This window comes from Sphaeramia orbicularis, chromosome 1, assembly GCF_902148855.1.
Source record: "Sphaeramia orbicularis chromosome 1, fSphaOr1.1, whole genome shotgun sequence".
Taxonomy (NCBI): Eukaryota; Metazoa; Chordata; class Actinopteri; order Kurtiformes; family Apogonidae; genus Sphaeramia; species Sphaeramia orbicularis.
Window position 1 is genome coordinate 29,124,896 of NC_043957.1, and position 15,550 is coordinate 29,140,445.

General features: G+C 37.5%; 1 protein-coding gene across 4 annotated transcripts in view; it reads left to right on the forward strand.

The window, feature by feature from the left end:
• ccdc88aa (coiled-coil domain containing 88Aa) overlaps positions 1-15,550 on the forward strand; it is a 30,930-nt gene that overhangs the window by 5,046 nt on the left and 10,334 nt on the right. For all 4 annotated transcript variants that reach the window (XM_030134464.1, XM_030134473.1, XM_030134482.1 and 1 more), the window contains exons 3-13: positions 3,008-3,104; positions 6,298-6,367; positions 6,821-6,879; positions 6,982-7,065; positions 7,379-7,519; positions 7,601-7,779; positions 10,578-10,659; positions 11,076-11,234; positions 12,677-12,823; positions 12,942-13,086; positions 14,700-15,344. In XM_030134464.1, the coding sequence (XP_029990324.1) occupies positions 3,008-3,104; positions 6,298-6,367; positions 6,821-6,879; positions 6,982-7,065; positions 7,379-7,519; positions 7,601-7,779; positions 10,578-10,659; positions 11,076-11,234; positions 12,677-12,823; positions 12,942-13,086; positions 14,700-15,344 (1,808 nt within the window). The remainder of the gene's footprint in view (positions 1-3,007; positions 3,105-6,297; positions 6,368-6,820; positions 6,880-6,981; positions 7,066-7,378; positions 7,520-7,600; positions 7,780-10,577; positions 10,660-11,075; positions 11,235-12,676; positions 12,824-12,941; positions 13,087-14,699; positions 15,345-15,550) is intronic.

A 15,550-nucleotide genomic window follows, 5' to 3' on the forward strand; every position in this document is an offset into this window, starting at 1 on the left:
GTAAATAATATCAAAACAGAAAAAAACTCCTGAAAACATATTGTGCATTTATTTTTTCAACTTCATGAGCATTATCACAATACAAAGGTGTATGGTAAGCTACAATACGTGCGAGGGGCAGGATTTGTTGCCCGGCACCACTTGTTTGTTAACATTAGCCATCCATTCCATTACAAACTGCCTCACAGCAATGAATCAATGGATGTGCAGGAACTTTCTGAAATTGAATGAGGAAAAAACTGAAATCCTGCTTGTTGGCCCAAAAGCAAAAAGGGAAATGCTGATGAATAGGATGGGCAAACTCACTTCCTGGATCAAACCAGAAGTGACAAGTCTGGGAGTCATTATAGACTCAGACTTAAACTTGAAGTCCCACATAAAGAAAGTCACTAAAACATCATTCTTCCACCTCAGAAACATAGCCAAAGTAATGCCGGTTATAAATCGAAAGGATGCTGAAAAACTGGTCCATGCTTTTATCTCCAGCAGACTGGACTACTGTAATGCACTCCTTACAGGTCTCCCAAAAAGCACCACAGACAGACTTCAGCTGATTCAGAACTCTGCAGCTAGGTTATTAACCAAAACCAAGAAGAGAGAGCACATTACTCCAGTGTTGGTTTCCCTGCACTGGCTACCGGTAACCTACAGAATTGATTTTAAGATACTACTCCTCATGTATAAAGCTTTAAATGGAACCGGACCAAGTTACATTGCAAACTCACTGATCAATTATGTACAAACTAGAACACTGAGGTCATCAAACGCAGGGTTACTAGCGACTCCCAGAAATATTACAAAGAAAATGGGGGACGCAGCCTTTACTAACTATGCACCAAAGTTATGGAATACAATTCCAAAAGACATTAGAGAAGCCAGTTCACTGAATATATTTAAAACCAAATTAAAAAAAATTTTATTCTCATTAGCCTTTGAAAGGAGATAAAAATGGGGTCACAATTCAGGAACCAGGAATGTGCGCTATTTTTATTTTATTTTATTGTATTTCTGTTTTTATTTTTTATTTTATTGTATTTCAAATTTCATCTTATTTCTTGCACTTCAAAAATTCTATGCATAATCTAATATTTTAATGTGCGCTGTTTTTATTTTTATTTAATTGTATTTCTCTCAAATTTCATTTTATTTCTTGATGTATAATCAAATCTTAATGTATTTTAATATTGTATTTTTTCAATCAGTGTGAAGCACTTTGGGCTACAATTTCTGTATGAAAGGTGCTATACAAATAAAGTTTATTATTATTATTATTATTATTATTATTATTATTATTATTATTATTATTATTATTATTATTTTTAGGTGTAAAATTTTTTTGCCAATTCTTGAATTGGTTTTCCACAAGATTCCTCATTCTGTTACTCACTGTCACCAAGAATTATCTGATCCCTCGTACCACATCAATGTATAATACTTGAAAAACTTGCCCCTGTTGTGCATCTAGTCTGGTCTTGGCATCGATTATGACTGGACTTGACTTCAACCCTTCAAACTCTTGGTCTTGTCCCAGTCTTGATAACATCCTGTCATGATTTCTCAGTTTACATGGTTTTAGCTACAGTAGTTAACTAGTTTTAACTAGTAGTGCTGCACTGAGCAAACATTTTACACCATAAGTAGGTTTGTTGGTTTAGCAAGAGGCAAATGATATGTCTGTACGCATCTCTCAGTTTCTATAACAAGATACAACTGGAAAATAGAACAGCATTAAAAACAAGATTTTCAGAGGGAAAAAGACCAGACAGAAGTATCCAGTATTTGGTGTGACCTTCCCTTGTACTTAATGTGTCTTGAACTCTTCTGCACAGATATTATGAGATTTACTGAACTAATCTCCTCTAGTTTTACACCAGGTTTCATTCAACACATGTTCAATGGTTCTTATTGTTTGGGTCACTTTTTTGTCATAGGAACAGAGATCACACTAAATATTGACTTTCTCCTGTTGATGTAATTTATATTTACCTCAAAGGGGAGGCAAGGGGTATGTTTTTGATTAGGTTTGTTTGTTTGTTTGTTTGTTTGTTTGTTTACCACTCTAGCAGCAAAACTATTGGTTCAATTCATACCAAATTGGGTTTATAGATTGCCAGTGACCCAGAATAGATCAGATTACATTTTGGGAACAGTAGGTCAAAGTTAACATTTTAATGAATTTTTAAAATCTTTATTTTCCAATTTATTTATAATGGGTGAAATTTCACATCTGTAGCAGCAAAACTATTGGTTCAATTCATACCAAATTGGATTTATAGATTGCCAGGGGCCCAGAATAGATGTGATTACATTTTGGAAAAATAGGTCAAAGTTTAAATTTTGTATACATTTTTTACCTCCCATTTACTTGTAATGAGCAAAATTTCAAAGGTCTATAAAAACATCAGTTTTGTTTCAATTTACTTCAAACTTGACAGATATATAGAGGCAATTGATATGCTGACATCAGCACATGCATAGACACGATGACATCAGCTGGATCCATGCCAAAGCTAGAAAACTAGACAACTCAGAGAGCACAGACCACTGCCAAGGCAGATCCTTCCATAACTTTTTGAGTTATCTTGCTAACAGACAGATAAACAAACAAACCCCCCCCCCCCCGATCACCACCAAAATGTAATCATTTGTTCCTTGTGCCAATATCAGCATTTCCTGAAAATGTTGATGTCCATACCTTTTTGAGTTATCTTGCTAACAGACAAACAGACAGACAAACCTCAATGAAAACATAACCTCCTTGGCAGAGGTAATAAGCGACAATACGTGTGTGTGTGTGTGTGTGTGTGTGGGGGGGGGGGGCGCCTGGCACGACTTGTTTTTGTGAGTTTTTAATGCTATGTGTAATATTTACCTCTATTTTTGTTTTAATTTAATGAAGAGACTGAGAAATAGATATTACGCTCTTTATAACCATTACAACATAGCTAAGGGTGGCCTAAGACTGTACAGTATGTGGTAATGTACGCTGTGTTTTTATCATCTACAGAAATCCTTCAGCTACACCACCACTGGGGGAACTGAGCAAAATGAGTCGCATCCAGAGTCTGAACTTTCTAGTCCAGCAGATCAAGACATATTATCTGGTGAGTTCTTTTCTCATACGTACAATATTTTATATAATACAGTATATCCATGCTACAGGCTGCTAATCTCTCCATCTCTTCCTACATCGGCTTATAATATCTCAACATGTAATTTTTTGATTCCAACTCGAAATTTACATCACGCAGTCACGCACACATCAACTCAAATGTGCAAAACCAGAGAGTCGGTGGCACTTGTGTCCCTGTGGATCATCTAGTTCTTCTTAAGATGCATGTCCTAAATATCAGTTATGTACACAGCTGTGTAATGAGAACAGAAGTGAGGTTAGAGCACAGCAGCAAGACACAGTAAAAGCTGAGATCAGAGCCACAGACAGGTTTAGAGTCAGACAGAATCAATCACTGCCGTTGAGTTTTAGATTTTCTTTCTATGTTAGAGTAATTAAGATCACAAGTAATTTCACATAGTCTTGACCCATCTGTATCTTCAGACTTCTAATTATATTTTTTTGCCATACTTGCTCCAAACCAGAATAATTATTTCATTAATGACAACAGTTCAGTCCTACTCAAACCTTCATTAGGTCTGAAGCTTTGGTGAAAGGAAAATACACCTTTATTTATACGGTACATTATGTGAACGAATTGGCTGACAGTTCTATGATTTCACATGAGGATAACCCTCCAGTGATGAATCATAGAAGCTATTAATTAAGTCAGTACAATCACACAGAAGAGAATACATGGAGAAAACACAAGGAATTCAAAAGTCACACTTCAGAATGTCCAAATGTAGATCAAATGTATAAAAATCACAGGATCAGACTCATCATCCCATTTATCTGAGTATTTTTTTACATTTATCATAATATACTGTTGTGTTTAAAGTTGGAATAAAATATTTTTAGCTCTTCTTATGAAATGATTGGGACAATGTGATTTATTTTTGATAGATAAAGTGTAACTGGGACTCAGTATATAATCATTGCACCTGGTCAAAGGTGATCACTGATGTGTATAAATAGGAATAAAAAGAGGAACTGACTGAAAACAAAATTATTTCAACTTTATACGTCATAGTGTATATAAAAAACTATGACAGCTTTTAAAGAAAAGGTTTACTCTCATACTGCTGGTTTAGACTTCCAGATGAGAGAGTCTGGAGAGTTAACATGTTAAGTTATGTTCCTCTTTCGAGGATGAAGAGTTTATTTGTCACCTCCTCTTCTTCAAGGTTTTATATCAATATATCTAAGCGTGCTAGTCGGTTTTTTGTCGGTCCTAGTTTCATGTACAGTTCCTGAAACTGTGATCCCCAGTGGCAGTTAAGTAGGTCTGCTACAGAGCAGTATCTTTGAGTTGAGTTGTCACATAAAAGCCTCATTTAATCCAATCCAGTTAAAGCAGGTTTATTTTTTGCCTCATAAAAAAATTTCCGGAGTGTGTTCTTTCTAGCAATTGTCTTCAACTTCAGGTCTTCACTCACTTTATTTGCTGTTAAATAAACATTTAGGACAAAGAATGATTTCAATGACAGAAAAAAATACTGTATTGTAAGGTAGATGACAACAGACAATTGTATCTCCTCTCTCTTCTCTTAAGTAAAGTGTGTCGATGATAGGCCAGTGTACAAGACACAGTCATACACAACAACATAGCAAGAGTTCACAAGATTTAGTTTATTACCCCGCCCCCCGACGGGGAGGCAAGGGGTATTGTTTTTGGTTCGGTTTATTTGTTTGTTTGTTTGTTTGATTGTTACTCTAGCAGCAGAACTATTGGTTGAATTCACACCAAATTGAGTTTATGTATTGCCAGTGACCCAGAATATATGTGATTACATTTTGGGAAAAGTAGGTCAGAGTTCAAATTTTTTATGAATTTTTAAAATCTTATTTTTCCCATTTACTTGTAATGGGTGAAATTTCACATGTCTGTAGCACCAAAGCTATTGTTTGAATTCATACCAAATTGGGTTTATAGATTGCTAGTGACCCAGAATAGATGTGATTACATTTTGGGAAAAGTAGGTCAAAGTTTAAATTTTTTTTATGAATTTTTAACTTTTTTTTTCTCCCATTTACTTATAATGGGCAAAATTTCACATGTCTATAAAAACATAGATTTTGTTTCAATTTACTTCAAACTTGGCACATATATAGAGGCAATTGATATGCTGACATCAGCACACGCATAGACATGATGACATCAGCCGGATCGATGCCAAAATAAGCTACAATACGTGTGAGGGGCAGGGTTTGTTGTGCCTGGCACCACTTGTTCTGGCAGCATTACAGCAGACATGTCTTCACTGATGCAGACAGGTGGATGTTTGTTCTCATCTACACCAAAATAAGTTGGGGTTTTTTTTTTTGTCATATGAATTGATTTCCACCCATGCACTTTCAGGAAATAGCCAAGCCCAATTTATAAAAACAGATCTAGTCATGATTACCTCCGCCAAGGAGGTTATGTTTTTGCCAGGGTTTGTTTGTTTGTTTGTCTGTCTGTCTGTCTGTTTGTTTGTTTGTCTGTCCGTTAGTGTGCAACATAACTCAAAAAGTTATGGACAGATTTGGATGAAATTTTCAGGGTTTGTTGGAAATGGGATGAGGAAGAAATGAGTAAATTTTGGTGGTGATCGGGGGGGGGGGGGGGGGGGCACTGATCTGCCTTGGCGGAGGTCTGCGCTCTCCGAGTGCTTCTAGTTTTATTATAGTATTGTCACATTTTATGTCCAGTCAGTGGAAGTCAAAATGCAATGTGTTTGGTTAGTTCTTCTTTATCTAAGGCAGTACAGACAAAATAATACAGTTCAGTGGTAGGGTCTCCTTTCGCATCAGAATAATATGTCATTTTTTAAATATTAGAGGGTGTGTGTTTGTCATTGTAACTCATTCACATATTAAACTTCACACACCGGCACAAACAAGAGCCATTGAAAGCCTGAAACAGAGCTGCATCAAACTGCTCTAAAGAACCTCATCACTGCACCAAGGAGACTGGCTCTGCCGTTCACATATTTAGAACACTCCTCGGTTGTTGGCTGTATTTCTATACATGTGTTTAAGAAGCTGCTATGTGCTGTACATACATACGCTCTGTCCTTTCAACCACTTTGGCCAGACTACAAGAAGTGTGTTTTTTCTATCCTTGTTTCACTATGGCAGAAATGTGCTTATTTTCTCTTTTCTCTACTCATCTTCCTCTCTATTTTTCTTTGTTTTTGCAGGATAATCTCAGACAATTGATCATGATTCCCTTGCCAAATGTGTTGCTGCTTGGCAGGACTCCTTACTGTGGTATGCTCTTTTGAAGAAAACCCTTAAGTATTCCTCAGCTCTCCTTTCTATTTGAGCTACTCAGCTGTAGTTGAAACCCAATTTATTGATGTTTACTATAACTCAAATAGAGGCATTCTACTAAAATGAATCGTATAATTATTTTTTATACTTTAATGACAATACTGAATACCGAGATTTTTTAAGAGTACACGGAAATGATTTTTTTCAGATATGTCAAGCTTTCTGTCTGTCTGTCTGTCTGTCTGTCTGTCTGTCATGGCTCTCTGACTGGTTTTAATTCAATTGCACACTATCAGTCTGATAACCACACTGCCATGTGATGGTTAAAGCTTTGACTACTGCTGACCCAAATTTTATCAGTCAGCAAACTTAACTCCCTGCAAGCAGTTATCAGTACTTTAATCGGGTAAGTTTGATTTGAGGTGATTAACTTGGTGTTGCTTTATACAGAACAAAGTCTGGAGGAAATGAAGAAGCTTTTGCTGTTACTACTGGGATGTGCAGTCCAGGTAAATACTGGCTTTCAGAAAATGAACTCAATCATTCATGTGTGTAGACATTTATAGTAAGATTTTGGTTGCAAATAACTATTCATCTATTTTGCTTGTCAGTGTGAGAAGAAAGAAGAGTACATTGAGAGAATTCAGACACTTGACTTTGAAACTAAAGCTGCCATAGCTGCACATATTCAGGAGGTATCTGACATGACATCCATTTTTAACAACAACAGCTTTGAGATACTACAGCTTTGTAGTATTGTAGATCAGTACCAGTAAGACAATTATTTTGTACATGTATTTTAATAGGTTCTCTGTTTGAGTAATCCATGATTTTAAACTTGTGCATTTTTATATTGTGCTGCATTTAATATTTGTTTTGTCCTTTTTCTGTTCTGAGTTTTTTTTCTACAAATTTTCTACCATTTTTAGCACAAGACTGTTGTTTACAATTTGTATCATCTGCCCGTCTTTTTCCTGTTACCATAACTGTTTCTGTTGTCATTACCAGCTGACCCACAGTCAGGAGAATGTGGTGGATCTTCATTGGCTGGAGTTTAATGAGGTGCAGCCAGATGAGCTGGAGACTGTCGCGAGGAGCATGGCCCTGCATCTCCGAAGCCTGCTGGATCAGAGGGATACCCATCTGGAGGTACGGAACTAATGACTTGTGCGTTCAATTGAATCTGTTGCTTGCTGCAGTTCCCTTTAAACGTTATGTTCTTTTCTGCAGACCATAGCAGAGCTGATGCAGGAAAGGGAAGGCATGGGTAGTTTACTGAGTAGCCCCTCTAGTCCACACTCAGCCAGTTACTCTCCCACCACCCAGCAGCAGCAGACAGGAACCCAGCAGCATCTGTCTGTGGAGCTGGCCGACTCCAAAGCCAAGATCAGAAGACTTAGACAAGAGCTGTAAGTACCAAGAGGACAGTTTCATATACACACAATAATAAACAATCTGCAAGACAACATACTAACAAATACACTGAATATGATTAATGTTGAAAATATTCATTTAACTCAGTGTATCTATGAAGGAAGAATGCCTTAAAATAAATCATACACTAATATATAATAATATGATATAAATATGTACTATAATGATACTTCTGATTAACCCGTAAAGACCCAAACATCCATCGTTGACCAAAACTATCTACAGATCTAAACTGTTTAATACCTGTTGATCCACTAATCCTATCAATACATGTAAATAATTGGTGTAAAATACAGTTTGTCATCATTTCATGGTCATCAGATATGACCCATTTGGACATTCAGAGGCTATGTAGTGAACGTGGAAACACCGTTATCTTCAACAACATTGCTTCACCAGTAAAACCCGAGGAGTTGGATCAATGACAGTGGATGGAGACACTTGTTTTTCCATTCAGTCTTTGATGTCTTTGCTGAAAAAGTCACTTTTTCTTCAGTTTTTTCTGGTTTTGACATCATAACTCTCAACTTTAGTCGGCGCTTTTATGAACATGTACATTATCATTGATTTAAATATAGGAAAATACATGATTTACACTGAAAAAACACAGAAAACAGAGGATAATATTATGATAAATGGTGATAAATCACTTAAGAAAAGTCAAATATTGAGGAAAATACTATTTTGGAAGTGCCACAAAAGTAGCACTGGGTCTTTATGGATTAATGGAAGCACAGATTAGTTCTGGTTCTGTTCAGAATTCTCGGATCCCTGATGCTATCTGATGCACCAGCAGAGCAATCACAATCCAGGATGCTTTCAACAAAGCAAAGCACTTACTAACATGAGATATTAACTTGCCTTTTGGGATTTTGACTGTTCTTTTTCAATTTCATAAGCATTCTCTAGTTTAGTTTAGTTTGTGTATTATGTCCTTGCATTCAGGTGAAACCAGCCTTGAGCACCTCCTTGACTAGTTATTCCATTTAATACTACTTTCAGGCTTTTTATGAAACCTCACAATGACCAAAAATGCCACCAAGTGCTGGATTTCATTGCCAAACCAAAGCATATTGTTTTTCTGCCAGTTTCTCTTGCTGTCGTCTTTTCCAGCCTTAAGAATATGAGGCACCCACATCATTTCGCACACAGGTCAAAGATAAGCCTCGTATTTTTTGGTCTCAGCTGGGGATTATCCTTTCAGGGTCCCAAATCATTTGGGGTGAAAAGCCTTAAATGGTTCAAACTTAGGTTTATTAAACCAGAAAATTTCAGCAGAAACATTTGTATGTGCCTGCTTCTTGTGCTTGATTCTCCTCTATATCACAGCACCTCTCTCATAGGTGGATAGTTTCACTCAGACATGCAGGTTCCAATGCAGTTAACAGTGACTCCATTTTGACTTAGTGTAGTCATCAAACAGCAGTTTCTCAGTCACAGGCATAACTCATATCTCCAACGTCTTTTCACCGTAGAGGAGAGGTAACTCGGCATGCCAGGTGCGTAAAATGCAGAGACCAAATTTCCCTACAGGGATAATAAAACAGGTTAACATTTAACCTTTAAGAAGGTGTTGATATATATTTTTATTTAGGGTTAGTGGTAATTGTGGGAAAGACAGATTTATAAAAACTCTCTGTATTTTAGCATAATTGATTTTCTCTGATTTATTATTGAGTTTAATGGAACAGTTAGATGGTACTGCTATCACTTTGAGACTGATTGGTCAAATTCTTTAAGATACTGATTTTGGTAATTCCATTGTCTGGAAGTGCATGAATGTTGTCTTGTTTAAAGTAACTATGGTGTACATGTTATAACTGGCCTCAGAGTAACAGCAGGTTTAAATAAAAAGTTTTAAATATTTCCAAGAATCCTTCTGCCAACATATTTAGTTTTCAATCATTTGTCTACATTTAAGCATGACAAAGAAGATGTGGGTTTTGCCAATTTCATAGTGTTCTGTAAGTTTTGTTGCCGTGGAAAAAGTCACAACATACTAATCTTAAATTTGTCATACGTTGTGATATGTGATGTGCATGTGTTCTTAAAGCTGCAGGGTGGCAACATTCACAGTGGTTGTTAGGGTCTCTCAGTAAACTATATGGTGGTGAGGAGGCTGAGGTAGCCTCTCCTCTGGGGCACTGCCAACAGAGAGCGAGAGAGTGAGAGAGAGGGATACTACAGGATAACAGATGCCCTGGGGAGATTGGCCCACATTACTGCCTGCTTGGCAAGTTCCATAGCTGTGCACTACCACTGACCCATATTGGCTCTGCATTTCTTCAGATTCTGCATGCTCACACATAGACACCACACACTCTAACCCTGATCCAATCAAGATCTCATCCACATCCTCTTCACTGCATTGTCCACGGTTGCTCAGATTCTATCTAATACTATTGCCCCTGAGCAAACAGGGTATGGCTTGACTTTTGTACTTTAGAATGGCTTTTCAGATTCTTTTCTCCATATCTACATCTATAACATGCATCAATTCTCATTCCTTATCAATAAAGTTATACGATTTCAGTGTCTTTACACAGACATGTCATGTTAGAAAATTATCTAAGATACTTTTGAAAATGAAAGTGTAGAGGGCTTAATTATCATGCTGAATTGGATTTCAGCATTTTAAATCCATTATATGAAAGGGGAAATAGGTATTTGGGCTGTTTAATATGAGTATAAAAGCAGTACAGGAAAAAGTAAGTAGTGCATGCTAACTAATCCATATTCTTCTCCTTCTGCACTGCACACTGGACCTCACCAGGGAGGAGAAAAGTGAGCAGATGCTGGACTGCAGACATGAACTGGAGAGCATGGAGGCAGAGCTGAAGAGGATCCAGCAGGAGGTCTGAAATCTAAGGAGACAAAGAACTAATTGCAGCTTCTTCCTCTGAGAATGACATGCAGTAACCTTATGACCCGCCTGCAGATTATACAGATTAATGCACACCATACTTTGTGCAGAGCAGTGCTTAATGACAGAAATACAACCAAGACTTATATGGATTTGAACAGTAGATCTTGATTTGTATTCTCTGTTAAATTCAGATGGCTGCCACAGTTAACATAGTTCATGTGCTTGTAAGGGTTGTAAGGACTTATGGGAAGTGTGAAAAGTACAACAAAGTGATACTGAGTGCTTTGAAACCTCTGTAGAAAATGCAGTTTCATAAATTTTAAGGGTGACTGACATCTACTTTATGTAGGATTTTAGGTATAAATGATGACTACTGATGATACATGGTATGTGACCCTTTACCAGAACTCCCAGCTGCTTGTGGACGCTCGTGCAGCTCGTACTTACCGTGACGAGCTGGACGCCCTGAGAGAGAGAGCCATCAAGGCGGACAAACTGGAGAGTGAAGTTGGACGCTACAGGGATCAGCTGCACAAGATGGAGTTCTACAAGGCCAAAGCGGAGGTCAGTGCAAGCAGTAATAGTTTGAAATTTATTTCTAAAGGGTTCATCCATACCACTAAATAATGTGTTTGCAGCTCAGATGAGAAAGAAGAACAAGATATGATTAGATATGGACATGAAAAGTAAAAGCTGGGGGTGAATATGATGAAATTATGTAAAAACTCTGCCAATGTTTGAAGATTTTAACATTTCTTTTCATGTTTATTCAAATTGAACTTTTTCATTGCAGAAAAATATAAGTACAGTAGTGGAAAAAGTTTTTGGACACCCCATGCATTTGTGATATATTGCATTAAGAATCATTCTTAAGTCACCGGAAGCGGCCGAGAATTGTTCCATTCTCCAAACCCACATGCTCCCTTCTACATATGTTCTTTTCCATTGAGGTCTAAACTGGAGGTTTCAGTAAGATAATGAAACACATCCAGGCCATGACATGTTGAAACTGTCAAAAATGTAGTTATGTTATTTTTTCTTCTTAACAATAAACAAAAAAATAAGGCAATGGCTACTGCCACAGTACTGTGGCATGAAATATTAATTTGTCTAATGCCACAGAGCCAATCAAATGTTAGCATTTGTACCAGAGCCAATCATAGATACTGTTCCATGACCTCATTAGCCTCCTGTTGCCACAGTACTGTGGTGATGTATGGTGTATACTTCAGTGCATTCTTTTGTGTATTTTGCGACCACAGTACTGTGGCAATTGATGGAAGAAACAACAAATTAGTGATAGTATATCATATAGGATGGGAATTATTGTTCTAAATACTCATAATATATGTTGTTTTATGGTGTTCTTTGGTCTGTGCAGTCAGTGAGGCTGGACAAGGTGGGTGGAGCTACATGTTAGATGCAACAGTGTGCCGTGTGACTTCTCAGTTCTGTGTCAGTTCAGTGTATTGAATCCTGTGCTCCACATTCTGCACTGTGAATGTTGTCCCAGTGGCTGATTTATATAAATGTTGGATTTGCCCCCCGCCCCCCCATTTGAACATCTTCAGAAAAAAAAACAAACTGCTATACCAACTAGGAATTGAACTTGAGTCTTCCACATTACAGTCCAGTACACTACTGAGTGAGCTAAGTCTTCACTGGATCCCTGTGAGACCTATTTGCTATCTGATTGTCTTGGTACTTTTTGAAATATAACAAGTTACCAGTCTAGACATGATATAACAAGGGTGCTGACTGGCTCTGTGGTAATAGACAAACCGATATTTTGTGCCACAGTACTGTGTCAGTAGCCACTTTGAAAAAAATAATTTGCATTTGTTTGTGTCTATCTGATGTAGCCACACAAAAAAGATTTTTCCATGAATATTTTATGATAATACTTGTAGAAATATTTGTAAATTTTAAGGGTGTCCGAAAAAATTTTTTCCCCACTGTTGTAAGTGTGACAAGCATTTATTTGGTGTTCCTTTATTGCCTCTCAGGAGCTTAAGGAGGATAATAGGGTGCTACAAGAGACCAAAGAGGTGCTGGAGGATCAGTTAGCGGGCTGGAGGGCACGATCAGATAAAATCCACCAGCTGGAGAAGCAAAACCTTCTGCTGAAAGCCCGGGTTCATGACATGGAACAGGTTGGACATCAGCAGACATTTTACTCTATAAACCAAAACCAGATAGCCCAGCTGGAAATAATGTTCTGTTAAAAGCATTGAGACAGAATTTGTGCTTATATTTATGTCTTCATTTCAGGAGAGGGAGGCAGATCAGAGGCGTATGGAGGAGCTACAGGAAGAGAACCTCGCTCTGTGTTTGGCACAGAGGAGGAGTATGGAGGAATCCCAACACCTAGGGTGGGAGCTAGAACAGCTTTCCAAGACGACAGAAAGTTACCAAGGTAAGCACTTGTTATGGTAGAAGTAACAGTTACAATAGTAAAGTAAATTATGTAGATACAGTACTGTACACAAGTCTAAGGCGGCAACCAAGTGCTGGGTTGTAATGGGCATGTGTCTTTAATTTTAACAAGAAATATGCTGGAAATATCAGAACTAAACATCTTGTGCAGGTAAAGTCAGCATTTATTGTGACCTCCATTTGGATTCAGTTAATGTTAAACTCTCTTGGGTCAACTGTCTGGATGTTTTCTTAAATAATCTTATATTAAACACCTTCAGAACATCCCAGAAACTTTCATGGTTTTCTGTACTTTTCTCTGTCCAGATGATTCCATGTTGCTTTTATAGTACTCACATTTTTTTTTATTGAAATGCATTTTTCATTTTTAATACTTTACATATTTGCTGTATATTCCAGTTGTACATATATTACTACAAAGACTGAAAAATGCATATGTGTGGTCATGCATTTCAGAAAAAAATATGAAGATAAAAGAAAGAAAAAATGGAGGAAATAAAGAAACATAAAAAAAACATCCAGTTTTGTGTTAAACACTTCAATGGACACATGGCACCAGCATGTGGCACATTTTCCATCAATCTTCAAGAGTTACTTATAAAAGTATGAAAATAGGGGAAAATCATTACAAGTGTGATCATGTCTCTGCACACCTTGTGGAGAAAAAAAAAATCACTGACGTCACCTCTGGAACCTCTCGGGTGTGTAGTTTTTTTTACATAAGTATTTTCACTGTCTGATAGTTCAACAGTTTTACAAGAAAATCTAACTTTCTTGATTTGTAAAATTACGTATCATTTGTGTATATTATGTCATATGTCAAACAGGATCCAAAAGTCACCGGTCTCTTGCCATTGACTGTAATGTAATTTTTTTTCCAAAGTAAGGTCCCATGGTGCACAGCTGGACAGGACAGGGCATTTGGCTCAGTACCTTTTCTACCTAAATGCAATTCTGTAGATAGATAGATAGATAGATAGATAGATAGATAGATAGATAGATAGATAGATAGATAGATAGGTAGGTAGGTAGGTAGGTAGGTAGGTAGGTAGGTAGGTAGGTAGGTAGGTAGGTAGGTACTTTATTGATCCCTCGGGAAAATCAAGTATTCAGCAGCTTAGCATACAGCACAAGACAAAAAACAGACAGACCAACACAAAACAAAATGAAAAACAGTGGGTTAGTTACCAGGTTGACATTAAGGTTAGTATATATACTCTAAAATACACTTGCTTAAGAATTTCCTCTAAAAGAGCTTCCTGTACAGTATTGTAAATAAAGACTTTTGATTATATTTACACATTTCAGGGCAGTGATATAAAGTGAAACAGTGATTTGAGTGATCTACAGGGGTATGAAGAGTAGGTGTAGTCCAACTGCATGAGGTGCTTTGATGTTTTACAGTCTCTTCGTGTCAGTCCTAATGTGGTTCTGACTGAGATAGAGATAGAGACCCCCCCGACCACTCAGTGATGAGTTGGACTGTACTAAGTTACTCTCAATTTACATTCTTAAACCAGACCTTTACAATTTACAATGATTCTTTTATTCCTTCAGACATTAGGTTAATTTGTGTGATCTGTTTGTCTAAAGGCCTGCAGACTCTGAGTGAGGAGGTCAGTGAGAGAACCTGTAGTCGGATGCTAAAGCTGGAGAAGGAGAATCAAAGCCTCCTGAGGACCATAGAGGAACTCAGAGCCGCCTTCAACAGTGTACAGCTGAATTGCAGCAACCAAGAATTTCAACATGTCCACCACGTGACCAACAACTACACCTCATCAACAGAAGAACCCGCAGGATTACAAACTCCAAGCATGAATTCAGAAAACCATGCAATTGGTGAAGTAGCACAACAGATGTGGAACAGAGATTTGAAACGCCACCAGCAACCTGACACAGAACATTTGGAGGGAGTCCAGAGTGACATTCACCTCACAGAAAATCCAGATCTTCATTTTCAGGAAAAAGGACAGCTGGGTGACAAAGATGGAGAACATTTTAAAGAACTGATGTCTGATGTCGAGGTGCTAGAAAACAATCACAACAGGTTTCATTGTTTGGTTGGAGGCGATCAGTCCCCTGGATCAAAGAGTGGAAGCCCCTGCCACAACAGCATCTTCTCAGGTCTGCCAACACGTTCCTCCTCTTATGCCAGCAAACACACACAGCGGCTGGAGGCCAAGTGTAGGGCTCTGGACACAGTCAATCAACATCTACAGACCTCCCTTGATAACACTGGTAAGTTCAATATGTCCATATAAAGCTCTAACCCCTATACACACATGTTGAATTTCTAAACCTGAAATACGAATGTGTAAAGCATGTATGCATTCAAGGTTGTATTATTTTTGCTTTTTAAATTGGGGGTGGGATTATAAAGTATGATTTTTATAGGAAAAAAACCTGTTCTGTAATGTAAGGCTGTTTCCCTATCAAAGCATACA